This window comes from Phycomyces blakesleeanus, assembly GCF_001638985.1.
Source record: "Phycomyces blakesleeanus NRRL 1555(-) unplaced genomic scaffold PHYBLscaffold_1, whole genome shotgun sequence".
NCBI classification, from domain to species: Eukaryota; Fungi; Mucoromycota; class Mucoromycetes; order Mucorales; family Phycomycetaceae; genus Phycomyces; species Phycomyces blakesleeanus.
The window spans coordinates 2,014,671-2,039,767 of NW_017265134.1; the positions used below are offsets into that span (position 1 = coordinate 2,014,671).

General features: G+C 37.5%; 7 protein-coding genes across 7 annotated transcripts; 1 reads left to right on the plus strand and 6 right to left on the minus strand.

Moving 5' to 3' along the window:
• Positions 1–805: 805 nt before the first annotated feature.
• PHYBLDRAFT_184462 (hypothetical protein) lies at positions 806–2,031 on the minus strand (the record flags this gene model as incomplete). Its single annotated transcript, XM_018438938.1, has 3 exons — positions 1,724–2,031; positions 1,365–1,619; positions 806–1,246 (listed from the first exon to the last, which is right to left on the minus strand). Exons 1-3 carry the CDS (start codon positions 1,820–1,822, stop codon positions 806–808), a joined length of 795 nt encoding a protein of 264 aa, XP_018298924.1. The 5' UTR covers positions 1,823–2,031.
• Positions 2,032–2,058: 27 nt separating this feature from the next.
• Positions 2,059–3,717, minus strand: PHYBLDRAFT_76865 (hypothetical protein). Its single transcript, XM_018443196.1, has one exon. The coding sequence runs from the start codon at positions 3,706–3,708 to the stop codon at positions 2,131–2,133; it is 1,578 nt and encodes a 525-aa protein (XP_018298925.1). The 5' UTR covers positions 3,709–3,717; the 3' UTR covers positions 2,059–2,130.
• Positions 3,718–4,257: 540 nt separating this feature from the next.
• PHYBLDRAFT_61930 (hypothetical protein) lies at positions 4,258–5,088 on the plus strand (the record flags this gene model as incomplete). The annotated part of the gene is made up of 2 exons (XM_018440877.1): positions 4,258–4,546; positions 4,979–5,088. 2 exons carry the CDS (start codon positions 4,258–4,260, stop codon positions 5,086–5,088), a joined length of 399 nt encoding a protein of 132 aa, XP_018298926.1.
• A 4,587-nt stretch (positions 5,089–9,675) lies between these two features.
• PHYBLDRAFT_129416 (hypothetical protein) lies at positions 9,676–10,914 on the minus strand. The gene is made up of 2 exons (XM_018429286.1): positions 10,406–10,914; positions 9,676–10,315 (listed from the first exon to the last, which is right to left on the minus strand). The coding sequence occupies exons 1-2, from the start codon at positions 10,886–10,888 to the stop codon at positions 9,887–9,889; spliced, it is 912 nt and encodes a 303-aa protein (XP_018298927.1). The 5' UTR covers positions 10,889–10,914; the 3' UTR covers positions 9,676–9,886.
• A 1,982-nt stretch (positions 10,915–12,896) lies between these two features.
• PHYBLDRAFT_96590 (hypothetical protein) lies at positions 12,897–15,348 on the minus strand (the record flags this gene model as incomplete). The annotated part of the gene is made up of 2 exons (XM_018443976.1): positions 12,897–14,722; positions 14,796–15,348. Coding segments are annotated over 2 exons (2,379 nt in total), but the record flags the coding sequence as incomplete, so codon positions are not given.
• A 5,815-nt stretch (positions 15,349–21,163) lies between these two features.
• PHYBLDRAFT_138444 (hypothetical protein) lies at positions 21,164–22,158 on the minus strand (the record flags this gene model as incomplete). Its single annotated transcript, XM_018430004.1, has 3 exons — positions 21,164–21,553; positions 21,637–22,005; positions 22,069–22,158. 3 exons carry the CDS (start codon positions 22,156–22,158, stop codon positions 21,164–21,166), a joined length of 849 nt encoding a protein of 282 aa, XP_018298929.1.
• A 335-nt stretch (positions 22,159–22,493) lies between these two features.
• PHYBLDRAFT_98622 (hypothetical protein) lies at positions 22,494–23,833 on the minus strand (the record flags this gene model as incomplete). The annotated part of the gene is made up of 2 exons (XM_018444061.1): positions 22,494–23,279; positions 23,492–23,833. Coding segments are annotated over 2 exons (1,128 nt in total), but the record flags the coding sequence as incomplete, so codon positions are not given.
• Positions 23,834–25,097: the final 1,264 nt, after the last annotated feature.

Genomic DNA, 25,097 nt, shown 5'->3' on the forward strand with positions numbered 1-25,097 from the left:
CCAATTTTTATATATAATTGACTTAATAGTTGAACTCCCCCTTTTCTTTTATGTTTCATATCTGTGTATGCAAATATATTGACCCAAAATAGTTTGGATTTCGATATATAATTTCTTCACAATAGTCCTCCAATTTTCTCGACTGTTTGAGATTAAGAATTTTGTATTAAGAGATCTAATAGCTTTATTTTTTTAACTGTAAGATATAAAAATAAGGGTAATAAATTTAGGGTTAAAAAGAGATATATAGCTCAATGAAAATGAACAAATTAATAAAACAAGATATTGCTTGTGCTGGAGATAGCATTCTCGGACTTCTTTGCATAATTGTCTGTTCTAATTTTTCTCTAGTGTTTATGTGATAAAATGTTAAAATGTAAAAAAAAAAACAGGAAAACAACAAAATAAAGAAATATACATTCTACATGGATAAACTAAACATAAATTAATTAATTAAAATATGACATTGGACAAGAACATGTTCTTGTATTGTCTTCAGTAATACGATTGTTTTTACAGTCCAAAGGAAAGAAATATGTTGAAGAAGAATGGGAAATATGAAAGGGAAATCTCTCTCCTTCATCCACCCCCTTACACCATGAATGTTTTGTGTGTGTGGATCATCCACGACTAGTTATCCTGTTTCTCTCTCTCTCTCTCTCTCTCTCTCTCTCTCTCTATTACTAGCAGTAAAGTATATATATAAAGAGATAAAAACCTGTCCCTCCAAACTAATTTAACATTCGTATTTTCTCAAAGACTTTCGCAGACTAGTTTTACACTTCATGAATGTTGTTGCTCTCTGCTAATATTGATTATGGGAAGCAACGGGAGTCTGCATCAAAGCAACAGGTTCATGCCTTCTAGGATACAATTGCGCTGGAATCGGTGCTATTGGTGATGTGCTTGATGCTGGGGTCACTAAAGGGAGAGGACGTTGGTAAACAGCTGAGGGTAGCGGAGTAATCTCGGTGTAACTAGGAGGGAGACAGTCTGACGGTACCAATATTCCATTCATTGTATTCGAATTTGTGAAATCGACTGCTGCTTGGTAAGGTGGTAGAGATTCTTGCTCCATCTCAGAGTCTACATCCACTACCTCGATCAAAAGGCAAAATAAGCCAACTCTTTCGGCTGGAGTTAAAGGGTCGCGTTCGTTAGGACGACGTACACACCATTTGATACGGTGTGCAGCGGTGTCAAGTTTAGTAAACTCCTTGAGGGTCTTTTTTAGAGCACGCTCAAACTATCAGATATGTTTTTATGTTTGTTTGGATTTTAGAAATATTAAGTAGACTGAAGACCTTTTGCGACTGAATTAATAGAAAAATAAAGCGAAAAGAAGAAAAGAATTTCGTCCTTACACTTCTTATCCGGTCAATTAATCCAGATCGGCGCTGGTTTGTCCATATATTAAGACCGGCTGGGATCAAGAGAAGCAGGAGTGGATACCACATTGATATACCAGCAGAGCGTGCAGCAAGAGAAAACGCAGCAGAACATACCACACAGGCAACCGTAAAGACATAAACATAGTACTCAAGATGTATACTCGGGCATGAGGTTCGGACAAATATATCAAGTGAGTCAATTCGGGCGTCAAACAAGTCTTTAGGTACCTTTGATGACCAAATGATAATAGAGCAAGACGAATATCAGCTATGGTTATTTTCTTTTTCTTTTTTTTTCAAAAAAAAAGTGACAGCTAGAATTTAGCACATACAATTTGAAATATATTTGGATGCTGTTCAAGAGTAATAGAACAGAGTGTAGGAGGGCGCCACCGTCGACTGAGAACTGATACAGTTGCTAGAGCGACCATCTTAAACCAAACGAGTAAGAAAGGGGAAAAGAAAAAGAACTACAAGGGAAAAAATAATAACAGAAAAATCAAAAATAACAATACAAATGAAAAGTTTTCGTTTGAACAGAAAGGGGAACCAAGCAGCAGAAGAGGACACGGGCTCAGGAGAGTTACAAAAAAAACCATCTGTTTGATTTCCTCTTTGGTCTCTTCTGCCCATCGATGTTGTAAATACTTCTCCTTTGCAAGTATTTCATTTCATTTTACTTTATTTTATTTTTCTTTCTGTCTGTCTTTCTTTCTCTCTTATACTCAATACACTGAAACTATTCCAACAATACGCGTGCAGGAAGAAGTACAACCTCATCCTCATCAATAAAAAGTGGACTAACGACAAGCTTGACAATCTTATTCTTGTCTGCGGTGCTGTCTCCAACAACCGCCATGATTTCTTCATCGTATTTGCTCCCGGCCGCAATTGGTTTTGCATAAACATCAGCATCTCCACCGTGAATTTCCAATGACAAGACCATGCAGAGATCGAGGATATCGTCCCATAGCTGTCGATCTGGAATTACATCGCCTTGATCGTCTGTAGTCTTTCTCATGCTTGCCAGCAGATCTTCAAGATGTTTTGTCATTTGAGTACGCATCTCTCCAAGATACTCCTTTGTAGCAGGATTTAAGGAGAGCGATTGGACAGTCTGTCGTCTGTACCATTTTGAAAAGTTGGAACCAAGTGTGCTCTGAAATCGCCGAATTTGATCCGAGTAAGCTGTGTTAAGCAATTCCTGTTTTTCGGTTCCAAAAGGAAGTGAGCTCAGATAAGACTCGACAATTTGTGTAAAGAGAGATTGTTCAAGAGTTATTCGCTTGTCTTGGTCGACAGCATCTTGGACGAAACGAGTAAGCCATTCGGCAAGTTGTGCCAGTCGTTGAGTGAGAGTACGAGCATTGACAATGTGGGACAAAGGTGCGTTACGTTCCATGTCGAGATAGCCATTGTTTTGCTGGCAAGAATAATCTGCGGCATCTGGGAAGGAAGATGTGCTAGGAAGATATAGACCCGTTGTTTCACGACCTAGCCGATCCTGCTCCTCTGGTGTTGCATGGGACATATGAAGTGCTCTTCCATACACCTCCTCACCACACGCCGTCAATGTCCTCAAGTTTGCAATAACCTCAATTTGTTGTTTCTGGCTGCGTTCCAGGTTCTGAAGTTGTTCTCTCAGCATCTCATTTTCTTCTATCAAGGTTGTATAAGGTTTCGTAGCCGATGCAAAGCTAGGTTGAGGCTGAGGAGGAGCTGATATAGCATCGTTAAGTGCAACAGGTGCCTGACTATTTCCTTGGTACCCAGAGTCGGCCGTGCGCTCCTCGTCATCACTGCTGTCAATGTGGCTAAAGTCTCCAGCAGCAGAACGTGTACCATCGTCACCAAACTCTGCAGCGACTGAGCGAGGGTATTTCTCTTCATCATCACCAGTAATTACACTGGCATTATCATGGAATGCTGATGGCATGTCGAGATCACGGAATGTCTCTAAACGTATTCCTGGATTATCGATTGAAAGAGCGGGTTCATTACTCGAGCTGACACCATTGCGGGCGCTTCCATCCAGGGTGGACCTGTCATCGTCTGTTTCTTTCCCTTCTGTTGTGACTCTACTTATGCTTCCTGCTATGCTCATATTGCCTCCATGACCGCTCATAACTGACTCTTGGTCATCTACTGTTGCAGCCACACTCCAGGCATCAGTGTCGCGAGGTCTGGTGTTAGATTCAAATGTGTCAAGTAAATCTGTTTTACGAAGATATGCATAACGAGATGCAAGCCCCTCTGGGAAACTCCTATGAAAAAAACCGTCTTTATCGCTGCCTTCGTGTGATGATACAGAACTCATGAAGAAAATAGATGGAAGAAAAAGAGTGAAAGAAAGCACTCATATGATTCAGCGGGGGTTGAAGTCCAAGGGGTTGGGGGGCTGCCGATAGAACCAGAGCTGCTTATTTCTTGACTCAATCAAGTGTTCTATGTACAGCATCTAAATTTAGTTATATTTATACCTATTGTAATTTAATTGTCGAGGGAGATCCCACCTGCAGATGTTAGAAATAAGAGCACGAATATAAATACTAATATAAATAACAATAACAATAACAACAATAATAATAATAATAATAATAGTAATAGTAATATACGATACAACCCAAGTTTTAATAGAAAAGTCTGAAGAAAGACAGAAGCATTAACAGCGATGTGACTTTTTGTGAGGCCGAGCTTCATGTAAAATATTGGGTTTTCTTTGATTAGACTTTAGTTCCACGTATTATTCTTTAGCATGTTTTTACCAAAGCACTAAATAGATATATATAATACGTCTGTATGCTTATCTGCTTTTGTTTTTAAGCTAGTAGTCTTTGATTTTTCTTTCCTTGTTAAAAAGATTTGCATGCAAGAAAGCATACATCTTAAAAGACAATATATTTCTGGGACCAAAAAATCACAGCCAAACAATTTGCTTTATGTTCGTGGAAAGTCAAATTTGGTTACAGATTTTCTTTCGATTTTATTTCAAACATCGAGAAGGGAACAAACCTGGAGCACTTTTGAAAACATTCACTCTAAGGATAGTCTTGGGTTTTATGAAAAGCATGGGCATGAATTGGTTTATGAGACTATCCTATATAGCTCATATGCATTATCCTACTATCGATTCTATAATACAATAGTTCCAAAAAGTATACTTGTTGTGGCACACAGATGTTTATATAAGCCACAGCATATAACAAAGGTTTTATGTAGGCAAATCAACACTTTATATGATATATCTGTTAGGAGAAGTATCATACAAAACATGTATATATAATAGAAACCATATCAATCATTATGCTTCTCTAGTAGATAGGATAAAGAAAGAAACAAAGGTTCCCTTGTTTTACTCGGAGCCATTTACTCCGACGTTGGCTTTAAATTTCTTTTAATCTTTTAGCAGTCCCGAAAGTGATCCAAGCTGTCCCTTACTCTTGACACGGGTGCTGTGTGTTCTCCAGCTTCGCACACCATGATTTATTTTCTTCTTTCCCGATCGTTCCCCTCTCCCTTTTCCACGACCATTCTTTTCGTAAAATCACTTTTATATAATATCACATTTTTACCTTTTTCATTTATAGTAAACTCAAAAACCGGCTCACCAAATGTAAAATTTGTACTCCGCAACTTATATCTTCTTGAGTTCTTCTTCTTTCACAATAGTTCTAGTACACACTGGGACGTCTGTTAGAGAACTACAACATACTATGCTAGTACCCATATATATATAGTATTAATAAAAAGTTATATGAAAAAAAAAGTTGAAATTTTCAGTGAGCCGGTTTTTTAGGTAAAGGTATTTTTTTATTATTTTTCGGTAATAAAATACCCTTTCTTCAAAATGCATTTATGCATTCTGCTTTGCATGGATGCAATCAGATTCGTGCACGTCTCCTCTGGGATACTATCCCATTCATTCTGGAATCGAGCCCACAGTTCCTTCATTGAGCTGGCCGGCTCCTCATGCTGGTACAGCTTACCCTTTGGGCATACACAAAGGTTTTCGATGGGATTGAGGTCAGACGAAAACGGTGGGAAATCAATGACCTCAATCCCCTCTGTCTTCAACCACTTCTTGGTATTGGCTGCAGTGTGCGACCGAGCGTTATCATGCAAAAACATGATTTCTGATTTTCTGAAGTTTTGCTTCTTCAAGGTCTCGAGCAAGCCCTGCTCCAAAACTTCTACATATTTTTGACTTGTCATAGTCTCCTTGATCTTAAGAAGCTCTCCGTGACCTCTAGACGAAAAGCATCCCCAAACCATGACATGTCCTCCAGCGCGAACAGGGGAAGCCTTACCCTTGTATTTTTTAAGGGCCGACTTCTTCAACCTCCATCTCCACCTCTTTCCGTCAGAATCAAAGCGATTCACCTTACACTCATCTGAAAAGACTACACACTTCCAGTCCTCCACGGTGAAGTTTATGTAGTTCCTGGCAATCTCCATGCGCTGCTTACGGATCGCGGGGTTTGTTTTCACCTTCGGAGGCGATTCCAGGCGACAGGTAAACCCAGATGCTTTCAACAAGGTACAGATTGCTGGAACCTTCACAGCAAAACCTTCACCACATAATTGTCTCTCGGCTTGTGTAGTTGTTACAAATTCCTCATTTAAGAATGCATAAATAATGCGGTGGGCGAGCCTTTCGTCAATTTGGGCAGATCTACCCCCAGGAACTGAGGTAGAGATGTCATATTTTTGTCCGTATCTCTTGACAGTAGACTGCGAAACACCAGCAATCTTCGCTACTTGAGCGGTAGACTTTCCGTGTCTAAGTTCGACTGCAATTGATAGGGCTTTTTCGTGCGAGATAGGAGACATTTGATTTTAAATTTGAGCAAAAGAGCGAAGAAAACTCTGAATAATTTAATATAATATACCTATGTTTTTGCAGGATTGTGATGCAATGACAAAACATATTACGTATGCAAAGTGTGACAAGGAGCTCTGCATTGGAAGTGAAGAAAGAATACTTTACTCTATTTTTTGGCCCATACCTAAAAACCGGCTCACTGAAAATTTCAACTTTTTTTCATATAACTTTTTATTAATACTATATATATATGGGTACTAGCATAGTATGTTGTAGTTCTCTAACAGACGTCCTAGTGTGTACTAGAACTATTGTGAAAGAAGAAGAACTCAAGAAGATATAAGTTGCGGAGTACAAATTTTACATTTGGTGAGCCGGTTTTTGAGTTTACTATAATTACTTATTTATATTCTCCTCATATATTCTGCTTTTGGCACCTTTACCCTTTTTACATATATACATCTTCCCATTTCCTTTTCCAGTTTCTTCCCTACATTTATTGCATATACGCATCGTACACCTTTCCATTGTAATTCATCTACATCCACACCTTCATAACATACTTCTACCTCTTGCGTCATTTTACCCACTCATACTACTTATCCTTCATTATTACTTGGTGTGAACAGACTAAAAGTTCAAAATTTCGAACTTTTACTATGCTTACACCAAGTGTTAGTGTGTGTTTGCGTGTTTGTCAATAAATAATCATGGTATGAAGGCGCAATTTACCAAGAGTAAGATATCATCTGGATTAATCGATAAAGATACATAATCACATTTTTACTAGTTTTTTTTTGGCAAAGCTAGTAAAGGTTCCAAGATTTTTATTTTGTATAAAGTAGTATAATGAGGGGCTATCCGGAAAACTTGTTTCGAAGAAAACTCATCACGTTTGTAAGCCCTTTCATTACCAAGGTCTACAGACAGAAAGATGTTGCTAACAAACTTCTGTAGCAGAGATTAGCAATATAAAAGACGTTACATTAGTAATGAATGTAAAGATGAATAAATAAAATTTATATATGCCTTATGCTAATGTATAACTTGATTGTTGGACTCTGTTATGTCTTTCTCACTAGTACTTGTGGAGGTTCATGAACTTTTTGTCGAACGGCGGTATTTGCTATAACGAAATGAGAAGTATTTTGTTCGCCAAATAGCTACTAGCAATGGTTCGAAAGAGATATTGTTTGAATAATACAGCTCATTTTCATTATAGAATCTTAAGAATAAATTCATGGCCAATGCACCGACAGCACTGACTTCAGTTTGACGACGATGGATTGACTATCCGTACTCGATCTTTCCGTGCCGTTTTTTTCAAAGGTCTTGGCTGCCACCAGAGCAATAAATTATGTAGCACTTTGATTATCTAGCTCCAAAGAGAGAAAAATCGGACAATTGCATTCCAAGAACTATTTGACTTTGGCATAGATTTGCATTGCCGATAAGAAAGCAAAGTCTATTTCGACATGCACGGGTATCGTTTTTTAACATCTGGTGCGCGTGTCGTATTCATGGTATCAAGGCAAGCGCGGAAAAGTGGTTCTCTTACTAGACCATTAGGATTCCACTAAAAAGCTTTATGTTTACTACATATGTCGGATATTGCTTTGTCATAACAATACTAATAATCTGTCTAATAAAATCTCTGAGCAGTCTTCCATCCTCTTTATTTTACGCCCTCTCTTTGTGACACTACACATCAATAAAAAGCTTAGTTTCTCATGGCACAATTGCCGCTTAAAATCTAAAAGCAATACGTTTAATACCTTTTTTTATAACGAGCAATATTATATATACTGTCATTTCTTATTGCTTGGCAGAATATGCTTTGGAAGTATTCTCAGACCAAAGCTCCATATTTTGTGATAAGGCTAATTGGCTGCTAGTGCATATTGCCGATCTGCTATCCATCATTCTCTGAAGGCTTGTTTTGTTGACAGCAGGGTTAGTGCTGTTGGTGCTGTTGTTACTCATTTGGAATTGGATAAATAGAAATAAAATAACGTATAGTATATCAGCAAAATTATTCATAAAGCCTTTGAAAAATTGAAGTAGTAACGTACTAATTAAGGCATAGATACACTTATAGCTCTTTATGAAAATATTTGGTTTGTTATAAAGTATTTTTATTTGAAAAAAAAAACCTAGATATCGGTGTGTCGTACTAAAGATACACTATGAAGAAAATTAAGCACATTAAATTAGAATAGTATATTGGAAGTGTAGTAGTCATTATCAAGAAACGATTTCTTGGTTTGTTAAAGATAAACCAATCCTAGACTTCAAATGCCTTGCAAATAAAGATATCTTGCTTTTATTATTGGATAAACCACCAAGGATTCATACTTCTCTTCTTAATACATTGTAGTGTAACATGTAAAACAACGTAAAATTAAATATAGGCTATAACGAGTAACCATAAAAAAAAAGCCATTTTTCATTAGATGTATTTGCATTTGCATTTCATATGAGTCCGACATACGATATATCATGGTAGTCTTCATGAATATTGTATGGAAGCAGAGGACTATTTTCTCTTTTCTTTTTGAAAGAAAAAAATGCACAGTAAAGCTTTAGAATGCAGCAAGAAGAGATTTGAGTTTAACGCAATTTTCATAAATCAGATGCTGTATTGCTTTTGACACTAATTAGCCTGTTGGGCATGCTATTACGGTAAATATAATGTTCTTGTGAACTTATCAATCACAAGGCTTCTTCTTACCAGATAATAGTCTACATCTGGTTATATGTACTTTTATTATTTGCTTTTTAAAGTGCCATGTTTAAATAATCCAAGATAATCTAAGAAAAAAAAACAGGAGCATTACAAGAAGTATAGTCGGAATTTAAAATCATGGATTATTCTTGTGGTCACTCCTTATATATAATATTAATATATTGTTAGTAAAAGTGTTGTATTTTTCACAAAGAGGTATATTGGAATATATCTTTTTATTATTATCATTTCATTAGTATGATTATTTATTGTTAATGATATCTCTTTACTCTTACAAAAAATCACTTTTTTTTCCTTTAGGTTATAAAAATATATAAAAGCTCAAATCCAAAGACCCTGATGGTCAAAATTGAATGACCCAGAAATACGGTCTGTATTGTGTGGTGCTTGTAATTTTTTTTTAAAAAAAAAGCGAGATTGTGATATTTCTTTGTTACATAAATGTTTAATTTTTGTACACTTTGGATTCGCAGTAAAAAAGAATGTGTAGTATTCTGATCATAATTGGAAGTTGAGATAAACCGAAGCTGTAGAACAATAGTCGAGGTACTCGAACGGGACCATGTAAAAGTGATGAATTACACAAGAAGTTCCTCACAACTGGTTAATATATCATTTGTTATCTTTGACCAATTATACAACAGCCATGATAAAGGAACTGATTGGTGTATCCAAATGTTGAAAATTTGCAAAAAGTAATAATAATAATCCACTCACCATTGCCTAACATCAGCTCATACAGAGACCCTCCTTGTGGTGACACAAAGCAGAACGTGTCATTATTGAGACAAAAAAAAGAAACTTTTTTTTAGTTGGTAGAATATGTGGGACAAAATGCCACTGGGAGATTAAAAAATATGAAAATAGTTGAAAAAATTTACATGCGAAAAGAGAACGAAAAGAGATAGATAAGATGAGATTTTTAGTCTAGTTAAGCCCCTCCACAATTTCCTTCATAGCCTTGGCACTTGCAGCGAACTGTTCCTCCTCCTCATCAGTGAGAGGAATCTCATAAACATCCTCAACACCGTTCCAGCCAAGCTTGGCAGGCATAGACAAAACAGCACCGTACTTTTCAACAAAGACAGAGAGGGGGCGGATATCAAGTTTGTTCAAGATGATGGACTCGCACAGGTCAGCGGCGCAGGCACCAATGCCATAGTAAGTCGAGCCCTTGAGACGAATAATTTCCATGGCCTTTCCACGAATAGTCTGGTGAACCTCTTCCTTATCAAGTGCTTGGATCTCGGGGAAAGACAAGAGGGGTTTGCAGCCAACACTTGCAGCATTCCATGCGATCATTTGCGATTCACCATGCTCACCCAAGACGTAGGCGTGAACAGCATTGGGGCTTACCTATAATCATTAAACCACAATCAGCCACCTTATTTCCCAATCTAATCCCAACCCAATAATTTCTTCTTCTTCTTTTGTTATTGTACTTACATGAAGAGTCTCGGCCAAAAAGACACGAAGACGGGAGGTGTCAAGGAAGGTGCCGGAACCAATAACCTGGTTAGGGGGGAGGCCGGATAGCTTTTGAGCAATGGCTGTCAATACATCAACAGGATTGGAAACCAAGATCATAACTGCGTCAGGACGAATGGGTTGCATCTGACCAATGATGCTTTCAAGGATCTTGTAGTTGCGGCCGACAAGTTCAGTTCTAGCCTCTCCTTCCTTCTGCTTGGCACCAGCAGTGATAACAATAATGTCGGCTTGACCGGCCTCCTGGTTGGTACCAGCGCGGATTTTTGTTGAACTGATGAGGCCGGCATCACTGAGATCAAGGGTTTGGGCCTTAACAATATCAGCAACAACATCAACAATCATGATTTCAGAGGCGACATCCTTGAGCATAAGGGCGTATGCAGTTGAGGCACCGACAGCACCAGCACCGACGATAGCAACTCTTGAGTGGGGAGCCATATTTGTTATATATAAAATAAAATTTCTGAAGGAGAATAATAAGATTTAGTTGATGGAAATTTGATGGTCGCTTAAATACTTTCTGAAATAGAGGGGAGTGAAAATGAACGATTGCTTCGGTCACAAGAAAAAAAAAGTGTTCCGGCCATTGCCAAAATCAGCTGACCAAAGAAATTCAGTCTTTAGAGGTAAATGAAGATAAAATCAGATATTATGCCCAACACACACCCAACCCACATACACCCACAATCGTACAAACTCCAAAAATATATAGACTTAGTCACTTCTATATCGATAGCACATTCACTTGTCTTTAAGGATTAAAGATATCTATATCTATATAAAAGCTGTTTAATATAGTGCTTGCTTTGTATATCCGACAAACTCCATATTTGGTTACAAGACAGAAAGAGAAAAGTAATACCTTTAAAATGGATTGATGAGGAGAACTTTAGCACCAATTGGCTTGTGAGTATTGATGTTGCTACTGTGTAAGAGTAGGCCAGGAAAGATATACACTATATATTGTATTTGAGCTACCAAATACATTAGCAATACTTTAAATAAAGACATTATCTATCAGAAACAGATCGAAACACGCCATTTGTTTGCTGTAGAATCGATATAACAAAGCCTTTCACAATATGATATGCCATTAAATATACATATATTAATACTTTACTGCTCATAGTGGCTTATTTTTGTGACATTTTCTGCATGAATTGAACGGAAATATAAAAACGTCATATCATGCTATACTGTTTCGCTACTTAAACCCCTCCAAAGAGAAAGAAAGAAAAAGTTATTTGATTTGGATCTACAGAGTAATATGCTTTAAACACATCTTGCTCATTTTAAAGACGTTTGTTTCTTTTTTCTTGTTCGTTTAGCTTTGTATCATATATATATATATATACGGTTTCCGTAAATCAATTCTTAATGTATTAAATATCAAATTTCTTGATTTAATTTTGTAACACACCATTCAAACTATAGACTTATTGTTCTTTGTAACCCATGTATGTATATATGAAATACCTTGAAAGGTTATATACCTAATATTGGTTCAAATTACTTAACCAATATATATATATATATATATATATATATACGTATTTGTATTTGAATTCTTTAATTGCAACACTCTATTTCTAATAACAGCTTGTTAACATGAAATATTTATATCAAACCATTGTTTTGTAAAATATACTTTAGTTACCTATAAGCGACAAGCTCAATTTTAATCACTATTCTATACTTGTTTCACTCTTTATCACTTATATATACATATATATATATATTATAACTAAATTTTCATATCTTAGGACTAGAACTTGATTGAGGACCTTGTAGTTCTTCAAGTCCTATATACATATAAAGTTCTTCACATGTATAGAATCTCAGCAAGAGAGCATCGGAGTGCACGAGACTTTAAAATATTCTTGTACAAGGGAAGAACTGTCTAAGATTAAATTTTTTAAAAAAGAAATAGAGAGATACTGGGAGATTAATGTGATAAACGGCTTCCAGTATCTCCCTTTCCTTACTCTATTAACCAGTGCTGTTTTATTTTCTGTTTATTGTTGAAACAACATCCGTTCTATTTTCGTACGGATTAGGATACACGATAAGGGACCGTGCATCTTACATTACTTTTCAAATTATCTAAATTCTAATTTTAAACCGCCGGGTCAAGCTGTGCTGCTGCCACCAGCTATGTACGGGTCCCATAATAACGACTAATTCCCATGTGTTGGTGACTACCATATTAACTAGAGAGTAAATCCATAAATGATATCTGAACTCCTTTGGGAGCACATTATGCCCAAGCGGGTTGTTGTAAGGCTCGATAAGAAAGTCAGGGCGTGGGTAGCCTAGAGAGACTAGGACATCTGGGTTGCCACAGTTAAGTCGCACAAGGCAACCGAAAAAATTCGGGTCTATCATCATACGTTGTCTGCCCTTAATATTGGATTTTGTCGGCTTATTCAACTCTGCACTTACCCGCTAACTCCCAGTAGCTCACAATAGCCACAAATACAGCCCAAACAATAATAAGCAGGTAATTGCGTGCCCAGAACTGCCGAAAGACATTGCCATAGTTGAATATCAGGGCTGCATTGACAAATTGAAAGAGCGAAACAAAAGTCAAGAGAGATGCTTCAAAGCTGTCTCCTAGCAACCACCATTTCGATGCATCTGTGGCACGAGAATCCCACTCATTGCACCGAAAAAAATCATCGCGAGTATAAAGCCAAATGAATGCGCCAACCAGAAATCCTGCATTAATCACCAGCTGCCCGAGAACAGAGAGAATTACTTGAGGTCCAAGGATACGTGCAGTAGGACGGTAAGGAGACAGGCTTGTGGCAGGACCAGCGCGTGTGACAGCAAATGCACAAAAGACAGTAATAAACGCATCAACAAGAATGAAGTTCCACTGAGAGAAAGACATTGTGTAATAAAATGTAAAAAACTTGACGGTTGCCATGGTTTCACCATACATTATCAAGTATTTGTAACTTGCAAAAGACGTTGCTAAGGCCGCTCTGCCCTCTATTAGCAGATCAACACACGCTTGAACAGAGCGTCTGGGTGTACTGAAAGGACTTACAACCGATGCTTCTGCCTCAGACATAGCGATACCTACGTGGGCAGCTCTAAGAGCGCCACAGTCATTTCCACCATCGCCACACATTGCTGTGATCTTTCGCTCCATCATAAGCTCGACACACACTCGTTTGTTGGCTGGTGTCATACGAGAGAATATACGGGTCTCAAATAGTATGTCACGTATCTTATTGGTATCGACAAGAGCGTCAAAAGCATACCCTGTGAGAGCGAGTTCTATGTTACCATTTGAAGCTAATTGTAGGATATCTGAATTGACAAGGCGGTTTGTATCCATATCCCTCCATACTACTTCTGAATTTTCTACATCTCCTAGCACTAGCTGGGTGACTCTAGGCATCAATCCACAGGTTCGACTGATAGCTGCTGCCGTCAGTGCATTGTCGCCAGTTATCATCACTGTACGAGTAGAGCCACTCTGCAGAGCATGTAAAGCGTTGGCAGTATCATCCCTCAAAGAGTTCCTGAAGAGGATCAAGCCCAGAAATTGCAATTGGTTGGACTCGAGCGTGTCCCGGGACCAACTGGCCACCTGGCTGCTATCTATCGCTGAACCTAAATCCATATGAGCCATTCCCAACACATACAGTCCCTCGCGTGCCATGTGCGATGTTACATTGTCAAACTCAGAAGGCACAGACGTACTTGAGCAGATATTCCCAATTCGCTCAAAAGCGCCCTTGCAGAAGATGTGAATATGCTGCGTCTTAGTATCCATAACTACCACCGACATCAGCGCTCGCGTATGCTCAAACTCGAATCGTCGTAATACTTTAAGTGTTGAAGGGACGTGATCGGGACCGCTTGGAGAAAGCAGGATATCGCCTGTTTCACAAAGATGTGCCCCACTGGCTTGAAACATAGCACTGTCGACTGGATTACCAACAATTTCTGCTCCAATATGGGTTACGGAATGACATCCGCTCAATCCAATTTTCATTAAGCGCCCCGTCTCTGTGTCGTTTAGTTCGTTGATATTGTGTATGATATCTCCAAACGAAGGCTCTTTCAATTCATTTCCATTAGTCCCGTGGGAGGGGTGTATACCGTAGTATTCCAATCCTTCCTTGGTTAGAGTTCCTGTCTTATCAAAACAGAACACCTGGACCTTTCCCGCCATTAGAATTCGTGGCAAATCTACACAAAACACTCCTTTTTTCTTTAATCGGCCAGCAGCCACCGACTGTCCTACCACTAGCATTGCTAATTTACCCCAAACAAAAAAAAATATTAAAATGTCAATCACATAACAGCCGTACCCAAATGCCAAACATACCTGGAAGTAAAGGGTTCATAACCTGAGCTGCACAGATAGTCCCATAAAACCATGCTGTCATCCCTGTTCCTCCTAACCACCAGGATCCCACTGCAAGCAGTATGAGTGCATAGCCCATCAAAATACAAAATACCAATTTGAGCTGCTCGTGGAATATAAATGATACATTCTGTGGGTAAAGTATTTTCTGAATAAGTTTTCCTTTGTCCGTATTTGTTCTAGTTGCTAGCACAAGTGCTAGTGGCTTAAGGCTAGTGTATTGAACTGTTGTTCCAGAAAATAGGCTGTGAATTTTCCCATCGCCACACGTATCGCAAGAGTAGTACTGTTCATCGTTGCGCAAAGGAACTTTTCGAATCGGCAAAGGTTCTCCGGTGAGAGAGCTCTCATCTACCACGATATCATCTTGAAGAAGGACAGCATCAGCAGGCATGACCTGCCCTGTCTTTAGTTGAATCACATCTCCTGGTACAAGGTGTGAGCTAGGTAATGTTTTCCATTGGCTGTCTCGCAAAACATCACAGCTGATAATATTCTCAGCCATCATTTTGATCCGGTGTTCTGAGCGCAGACGGATCACAACTTTGACAATAGCTGCCAAAATAACTACAAATGTGTCCGAGAGGCCAATTTGCCAATACGCCAAGTAAAAGTAACACCAAAGGATCATAATTTGGTAAATGTAAAAAAACCCTGTCAACCTTTTGTGTTATATGTAATTAAAAGAGAACTGTAGTGATGAGTATGTTAAAGAAACAATCTATGCGCCTTACTTACTCTTTTAAAAGGGCCTTTGCAAAGCTTGGGATGGCTACTTCAATAAAGTTATGTCCCAAAAGTTCTAGCCTCCTGCTCGCTTCTACTTCTGAAAGTCCGGACACCATGGCCAAAAGAGCGGGCGGGTTGGTAGATAGCTGTATATTAGCCGGTATAAAATTAGCCAGAGTATCATTCCATATGTAGCGTGTGCTCTGAAATTCAAAAAACGGATCATTCATAGCAGTCAAAAGTACAGGCACTGTGGACACTTGATAATCCAATCCAAGAATACTTTTAAATACGGCCTCTAGTTTTTTGATGTAAAGCAATATGTAATTAGATGTCATGCTCTCATGTGTAAACATCTCGATTGACTTGAGTGGTTGTTCAATTTGAACAAATGACGCAGTCTTAATATCGTGTCGAAGTCGAAAACAATTTCTTAGTTTGGAACGAACAATATTAAGGACCAAGTACCAGCTGGTAGACAGAAACCATAAAAGGCAAAAGGCTTTACTGCTCAAAGCATATGAACTGTATGTAAGCCCAAACGGAGTGCCTGTGACCTAGAAAAGATTACAAGTCTGAGGTTATTTTATTGGTATACTCCTTTTGGTCTTTTAGCTCTTTATTTTTTCTTATTACTCACATAGCCATAATAATCTAAAGAGAGGATCAATAAGAATACAGAAAGACCAACTGATACAATGACAGTGTAAAAAACCAATAAGGTGCCAAACCAATGATCATTATAACCCTTTAGAGTATAGTTGGATGTAGACAAGGCAATGTTTTTGAGACAATAGGCGTCATCTTTTTGGTAAACTATTTCCTGTTTCAAAATAAGCTATTAAAGACATACTAGATCATCAGATATTCGAACAAATATGTGCTATACTGATTTCATGTGTAGATCCTATCCCATAAATTACCTTTTCGTGGCATCTTTTGTAAAAAACCCAAAGAAATAGCAGTATATAGAATGTCCAATACAGAGCAAGATATAAAATTACCACAGGTGCTTGGTTCAATACAAGCATTTAGCCAGCCGTTGTTGTTTTTTTTTAAAAAAAAGTGCATATATATATACTTACATTTAATCGGAAATATGATGTTTTCTGGTGCAGTACAAATATTCCACACACCATTGATAGTAGAGTTAATATCAGTAAAGCCATTAGCCCATGTGTATTGATGTGGTGTTTGGTTCATTGCAAGTGAACAGGCTGCCAAAGTTTGCTGCTGTGACTTTGCCGGATTGTAGTGACTGATCTTAACCTTGAGCATTGCAGCACATGCATAACGAACTACCCCTGGCTGAGAGGAGCAAGTGCAGATGTTTTGAATTCCTTGACAATTATGCTTACAGGTACCATCTCCGCACAGATCTGTTCCTGTAGGACAAGATGTTATGCCTGAAACTGGTCCAGGGCACATGTTTAGATCAGAAACGCAAAGAATGGGACATGGTATATTGTCAACTGTTATTGATGGACAAAGAGTTCCATTGTGAAAAACATGGTTGACTAATAGAAAATATTACACGCATTTACATCAGTTTCCTAGAAGAAACAAATATTAATATTTCATTTTACCAGTATGGAATTGAGGTACAGCAAATATGACAGTAAAGGTAGTTATAAAGATATAAAGGATAGGCAGGTTGGTTTTCATTGGCAACAGTTAGATAGTAAAATCAACGGGAGGAAAGGAAAGGAAAGGGAGGTCGGTTAAAAAAAAAGGACCTTCTAAGGAATGGGCCAAAAGAAAAGAAAGGAGACTATAACAATGTCACCAATACATTTCATTAGTTTATCTATGTATTGCATATCTAAGCTCATTAGTGTACCTCTGATTGAGAAAAAGGATTGACACTCAAAGAGGAGCAAACCTCCATTGATATTATTGTGGTATTGCACGAAGTACCAGTATAATATAAGAATATTTTGGCTGCTTAAAAAAATACTGATATTAGGAGGATATATATGAAGCATATAATTTAAGTATTATAAAGATACTTATACATCTTAGTTTTGACTGTATTTTAACTCCTCAGTGTATCTGACGATCCCTCTCGGTCGGTTTAAAACCATTGATATATTTCAAATTACCCTAATTTAATAATACACTATTTATATAAGCACAATATCTAGTTTATTGGTTAAAATGGGCAGATATTATATAGTATATACTCTTTTGAAAATCTATAGGATATAGGTACTTATAATATAAAAAACGACAGATAATTAAAAGTACCAAGAAGAAAACTGTATAAATATATCAATTCCCCAAGAATTCATCTAAACGATATCTTTTATGCATATTAAATATATTAATACATTAATAATGTGAAAATAATAATGATCGAATAGAAATCCCTTAAAGAGCTACAGTTGAATGGTTTAATTATGTAACTGAGGGCATTGATCAAATAAGTTTAATTTCATATTTAGGTTTTTCTCTTAATTCTCATTATCTATTTTCCTTTCAGCACACTCACTTTTAAAAGCAAAACTAAGTTTACTCTTGAATACATCTTTGGAGGCATCTTAACCTTAATTTGAGCCTCAAGGCAATATAAATCTAAATATGAGTTATACAAGATAAGGATCATATTCTGCATTTCATAATAATTTTATTTATTTATTCCTAATATCGTGCTACGTTTCTCATATTAAACTCTATACAGCCAGCTGCAAACTTTTGTGCCGTACTCTTACACATCGTGTCGTTCAATGAGTACAATTTGTATCACTGTACAAAAATACGCGAGTCGTTTATTTTTCTAACTGAACGTTATATCAACTTTCAGTTTCTGTATGAAAACATCCAAGGAAATTTACACAAAAATAAATATCTGTTGACTAATGTCAAAAAAAAAGTGCTCAAAAGAATGCTTTTTTGCAAAGTCTATTTAGAATTGGGATTACTAGCGTGGATCCTAAACTTTGACTTTCCCAAAAGCTTGCAGTAGCAATGCTATTTTTTTTGGATGTTTTCATGGCTTGTAGCATAATTTACATGTCCCGAATGCCTTGCGGTTGGACGCTAGATTTAAACCTGGTAAAATAAAGAGAACGTTTTCTCGACTTATTGGGCGTGGGTTTAATCCTATAGCAGAACTTTTTTTTTGGTATACACGATATGATAGTTGGCTGTCAAGCAATTTACCATTTGGGTATATTTTAGTGTGTTTTGACTTGACGTGCTTATTATGCTTTATCAAAAATCTATGTAAGCAACTGCAGAAGCTTTATCCAGAGCTGTGTTTGATGCATTTCATGTATTGTTGCATTAACACTCGAGCCTCAAAACAAGGTTGTCTTTCTCTTCTTTTCTTGATGCCGATTTTAATACTATTTTGCCTTTTACATAATGGCTCAGTTGGGCCAAGTAAATATGTGACCTATGTGCCAAGCCAGCGGCTATAGCATGTAGTGCGAACGAAATGATAGCAATTCAGAGCGTCATAGACCAGTAGTTCCAGTACTTTCTGTGTCAATGTTACATCAAATACGCATGGCGTTCCCGTATCAAAAAGATGTAAATCATCTTAAGACATATAGTGATATGGTTTTTATTCTTCTAACTATATTAATAAACCAAGCTTTTCCTGTGAGTCTATCTTTAAACAAACAAAAAATAACGCTTAAAGATCATCCATCATAATATCCCCCTCTCTTTCTTTTACTTTTTATATTACCATTTAACAATTATTCCATAAGCTATACGAACAGATAACAACAATTATAGTAAAATATTAAAGTCCTGGGTGTTAAGTGGCACTGATGAAGCACACTGTTACTAGAGAATATACACAATAATGTATGTATAGAAAATACCAAGAAAATGACAATAGTATACCTAATCAATTGTATCCATGGTTTTTGTAATGCTAGATTGATAACATACTCCCATCATTACAATTAATGAAATGATAATAAATGTATTTTTGCCAAAGACAGGCTTAACCACTACTGGGCGTCTATTTTTCCAGGGATTTGGCTATCTTTACAGAAATAATAATTAAATAATCAATATATTGGTATTGGTATTGGTATTGGTATTGGTATTGATATCTGATCTTGTTAGTTTTAGAGCCAATGCATTTGTAAGCAGCTTGAGTAGACAGTAGCAAAAAACCGGCCCCAATGTATAGACATAGAGACGAAACTTTAATGTCTATATCTACGGGAATTGTCATACAACTAATGTTTCTTATCAAATACAAACTGTTTCGTGAAAGCCTCAGTGGCGACTTTGTTAATCCGGCAAATTACTTCAAATATTGATTCAAAAGGTCCATCAAAATCGGTGTATGATGCTAGACATTAAAAATACATGTCTTTTTCTGTGAAAGTGGGTATTAAATGAGTCTCATGCAACTTTGAGCATTATACAGCTAAGCGTATTATATGACCAGTTTGCTACACAATGCTGTACTATCATTTAGAAACGTTAACAAGACATTCTTTTCTCTGTGAATCTTTCCAGGTCCCTTAAGCAGTTAGAACAAGAAATGAAAAGACACTCTATCACTTATTTGAATTATAAAAAATCGTAGAACAAAGTTTAAATGGGTTGGTCAGAAGCCGAATAATAAGACAATAAGAAAGGGCTGTTACCTATGGATATACTATATTCATTGATATTCCGAAAAGTATGATTGAATATGAAATTAGAATTCTTTAGAGATAAAAATGTATAATAGACGTAATATCACCTAGTAAGGAAGTGGAAGGGTACCAAGAGTACTTATGTCGCCATGCTACGCTCATTATATAAGATATTGTGAAGGTATATTAGGGATTAGCTTGCCCAAAAACTACGCAAAATCCGAGAGGATGAAACCAATGTAAATATACCTTAGGTGGTAACCTATAAGACATCGATAGAGATAGCACTTCAAGTGCTGGAGGTTTTGGTGACCAGCGTACCAAATAGAGTTCAAGAATTAAGTGCCACTATATATGCCACAACCAAATACCAGTCTCTCGTATTTTTTTCTCATTGATATATATATATATATATATATTGGACTATGTTTTCTTAAAGTTTAGTCTTATTCTGAGCACTTTTCAAGATTTAAATTATCAATAAGAAAACACCGTCAATAATATGCTTGGGAAAAATCCAAATATTCGAAATTTCATCGCTTACCCTCTGCCTTTGAGTGTATTTTATCGCTTTAAGTAATAGAAATCTCACTTTTTAGCCGTCTAACTTAACTATGTACATGTGTTGTATTAAAAAGCCTTGGGATTAGAAAATACTCTGTAATGTAAATGTGGTTGAAAGGTAAAATTGATATATATATATATACTGAACTCTTATTTTAATGTGAATATGGCCCTAACTTTCTTGAGGGTTGGAAATAAAAGAAGTGGGAGGCATACACAACATATCTAACTTTGGTAGGCCAGTGCCTGTAAGATTTCTATGTAAAGGTGAATTAAGATTCTACACCATTCAGGTCAAAGTATAAATAGAAGACTTGACAGACAATATACTGATTGAAGTTACTTTATAAGATCTACTGTCAATCTTTGAACATTTTTAGATGACTCAGTACTTTTGTACAAAAAGAATATATTTAGGTTATATAATTTCTATGCGTATTTGGAAACAAGTGATTGTTGAGCTTCTTGATCAACACTAGATGTGGTTAAAGAGCGTTTTTTACGTCGATATTGACAACGTCCAAAAGACATAATAAGGTACATGCCAAAGACAAGACATAGAACTTGGAAGAATAATTGGTTTGGTTGCTTTGGCTTCACGAATTGAGGAGCTTCGACAATCAATGTGGGAGTAGGTGTGTGCAATGTAACAAATGGGTCTTCTTTATCAATGAGAGTAGGATAATTTTTGTCTTTGGTAGGTAAATCTTCCAAGACTGTTGAAGTATCCAATGTTGAAGTAGTAGGTTTAGAGATAGTGGGAACTCTCTTAATTTTAAAAGGCGTTTCTGGTAATACATGGTAGTTGTCATAATCGATCTACATCGAGAGTAATTAAGCCCAGGTCAACTCAAATTCATCAGATCCACTTTATTCCATTAACTATACTTTAATATATTTACCACAACCATGCCCTGGACTCGCAACTGGGTTTTTGATTGTATCGTCTCAATTGTCCAGCCTACATTAAAAGGCCATGACTTTGGACTTGGGTTGGAATGCCCAAGTACACCAAAGTTTTCGTCTCCAGCTTCATCATCACATGCGACCGGCGCAAAATCGGAATCGCTATAGTCTGTAAACATACCGACGGTTTGGTTGAGTTCATTTTTAACTTGTAGCAATATCCCTTGGTACTTGACAGGGCCAGTAATCTGAACTGTAAGCAATGAATTAGGTGATGTGATTGGGATGATATTGATTGTATAGCATTGATCGCAAGTACTCTGAGAAGGACCATGGCCCTGAGTGGCCATTAGCTCTACATCACACTTAAAAACTATAATTTAGCGTTCTCCGAGCCAAGTAGTTTAGTTTAAATCGCTTATTCTTACAGCACCAGGAGCACTTGGATAGGCCATAGTATATGATGCCATGACAATTAACACAAAGATGCCATACCATGACCTGCATGTGGCTGCCATATTAAAAGATAATAATGTAGGTAAAAGGAAAGCAAAAGTTCAACTCGACCGGTCACAGAATCAAGACACAAAGTGATTATCAAGGATGTTTAAACACAGCACAAACCCACTATGAAATATATTTTTTTTTCTTATATAAAAGAGATAATAAGAAAAAAAGTTTCAAATAAGAAAAATATAGCCATAGAAATAATGGGATAGAGAGAGAGAGAGGTAAAAAGAAAAAGCGCCCGAGATAAAGAAGGGCAAAAGACAGAAAGAAAGAGGTTCAAGTCAAAGATATTTTCGTTTTGTTTTGCTTTTTAGCGCATAGAGGTTCTACTCTTTTCACTCTCAATGCGTGAATACAGCATATAAAGTGCCATCTGGTTACTCTCGGGAGTTCCAGTGATAGTAACAAGACGTTCGTTATTGTCTCCGTGTGGGTCAGCAATCTTGATATGGCTGCCACTTATTTGTCTTATTTCGTTGATCTTGGAACCGCCTTTGCCAATGATACATCCGACCATCTCATTAGGAATGAGAATTTGTTGAGCTTGAGAGCTGGCTACCATTCCGTAGTCAGCACAACCTCCTCTTGGATGGGAAGCACCATTGTAGCCTGCAGCTGCCTGATAGTAGAACTGCGGGTTGGCAGCAACATTCATACCCATACCCATCATTCCGTAACTGCTGCTTGAATGAGAAGCCATTCCAGGGTTTGATCGAGGCATAGAATGATACCCACGGCTACTTGCAGAAGGAATGCTATTATTGCTGCTATTGTTTCCATTGGCAGAATTTGTCATCTGAGGTTGAGGCTTGTAATGCATCATCCCACCATTAATGCGCTCCATGTGGTCCATGAGGATCTCGCAGATCTTGTATACTGCTGTCTGGATAGCAGGAGGAGTTCCTATGACAGTGATAGTACGCTCTGTAGACATGGGTAAGGTTTCTTCTGATGCAATAAGACGAGCACCACTCTGCTCTTGTATTGACTTGATTACGCTTCCGCCGCGACCGATCAATGTACCCATGCGATTGTCAGGAACCAAGATACGGATGGTAAGTGTTTGATCTTGTCCATCTTCACCAACAGGTTGCTCCAATAAAATCTTTTCTCCAACCAAGGAATATGCCTATAAAATTGAAATAATATAAAATAATATAAAAAAAAGATTTTTTTTATAAAATAATAATAATAATAACAATAATAATAATGGTAGTAGTAGTGATAGGAAGCGTTTAATACGTGTATATATGTATATATTTTATTTTGTTATTTTATTTTATATTACATCACTCAATGGTATTACTATATACTTCTTATTATTATTGAGACTTTTCTTACCTTTGCAATTGCAGCAAGGGGACCACTGACGGTGAGAATACGTTCAAAGGCGCCAGGGACGATGTCAGAGATGGTGACGCGAGCAGCGGACATCTCTCTAATCTCGCTTACGTTTTTGCCTCCACGTCCAATGATTACTCCAGCGTCTTTAGTGCCTACCAGTGAGCGGATAGAGAGAACAGGCTGCTGAGATGGATCGTCTGGATCAAGTCCATTACCGACGGACTGGTCAGTTGAGGTAGATTGGATTGGTTGAGCAGATGGCGAGAGTTCTTCAGTCTTGATGGTGTCGTCAAGAACAATCTGAACCTCGTCGTCACCGTCTGACTCTTGGGAGCCATTCTCATACTCTTCCCAGCGTTTACGTCTATTACGTCCAAAATCCTTTTTTGTGTCGTCGTCTGATTCGTCTGGAGCAGTTCCAGCAAAGTGAGGTGCCTTTGTTTCTGGATCAGGGACGGCTTGTCGCTTAGATTGACGGTCTGTATTGCGGTCATCGTACTCCTGGTTCCAGTCTTCGTCTTCAAGACGAGGGCGCTTAGACCGATCTGTAGGGGAGTCAATGAGATCTGCGTCAGAAGTGTTTGCCATCTACAGGACACGGCTAGGGTTAGAAGGTAAATATAAGGGGTACATGTGCGTGAGTGTGTTTACAGTGGGGTGTGAGGTTTTTTTTTGTGGGCTGTGGAAGGGGGGTGGATGACAGTAATGAGACATGGTTGACGATCTATCGCAGTATTTACCTACCTGATGTCACGTGGAAAGCGGTGCTATGACGGAGTGAAAAGGGCTGACAATACAGACGTGTACAGATTTTGATTTATTGTTACAAAAAGGGTGGGGGCTAATGTAAGGAAAGGTGAGTAAGAATAAACCCAGATAAAAACAATCGTTGGCTTTTCAATAAAATAAATATAGTTGTGTATATGGTTGCTGGAATCCGAATAAATGATCAGTTGTGTGTGCATGTATGCATGCACAAGTATGAAAATGTGTGTTTCATTGGTGAATTGAGTCATGGATAATTGTGAAGTGCGAGTGTGTTTGTATGTACATTATTTTTTAATAGGCGTAAAGAAAGAAATATCAATAGATGAGTATAGAGAGCAAAAGAGTGCGATAGAGAGAGAGAAAGACAGTGAGAGAATAACCGTACCGGTACTGGTACAAGAAGATGTGTATGTGTGTGTATATATGTGTGTATGTGTGTGTGTATGTGTTTTTTGGATTATTGTTTTGCCAGGTAAGGTAGTAAAGTATAACAAAATAAGAAAATAAAATAGAGGTCAAAATAACGTAATTTCTTGTAGGAGTGGGGGGGGGGGTTTGCCTTTCTTTTTTCTAGATTCCTGCTCTTCTTCTCTGGTAGACGAATAGGAGGTTGAATAATAGGCTAAGCCACCGCCGCCCATGGCTCGAGCGTTGATTAAGCAGAAGAACAAAAAACTTGTCAGTGGCGGACTTGTTGTGGATGAAGGGAAGATCGTCGTAGTGACAACAGAGCAGTCCTGCATAGGCAGAAACCCAACAAATCAAAGGTAGGAGGATTTGTGTGGGCAATCGATGTGATTACGGTGGTTTTAGACAGGCCTGGTAATGAATTGTG

Bases quoted from the DNA above. Each gene is read 5' to 3' on its own strand.
- PHYBLDRAFT_129416 (XM_018429286.1), bottom strand. From the start codon at position 10,888: ATGGCTCCCCACTCAAGAGTTGCTATCGTCGGTGCTGGTGCTGTCGGT. The intron at 10,316-10,405 runs GTAAGTACAATA...TAATGATTATAG, and splicing joins TTTTGGCCGAGACTCTTCAT to GTAAGCCCCAATGCTGTTCA.
- PHYBLDRAFT_76865 (XM_018443196.1), bottom strand. From the start codon at position 3,708: ATGAGTTCTGTATCATCACACGAAGGCAGCGATAAAGACGGTTTTTTT.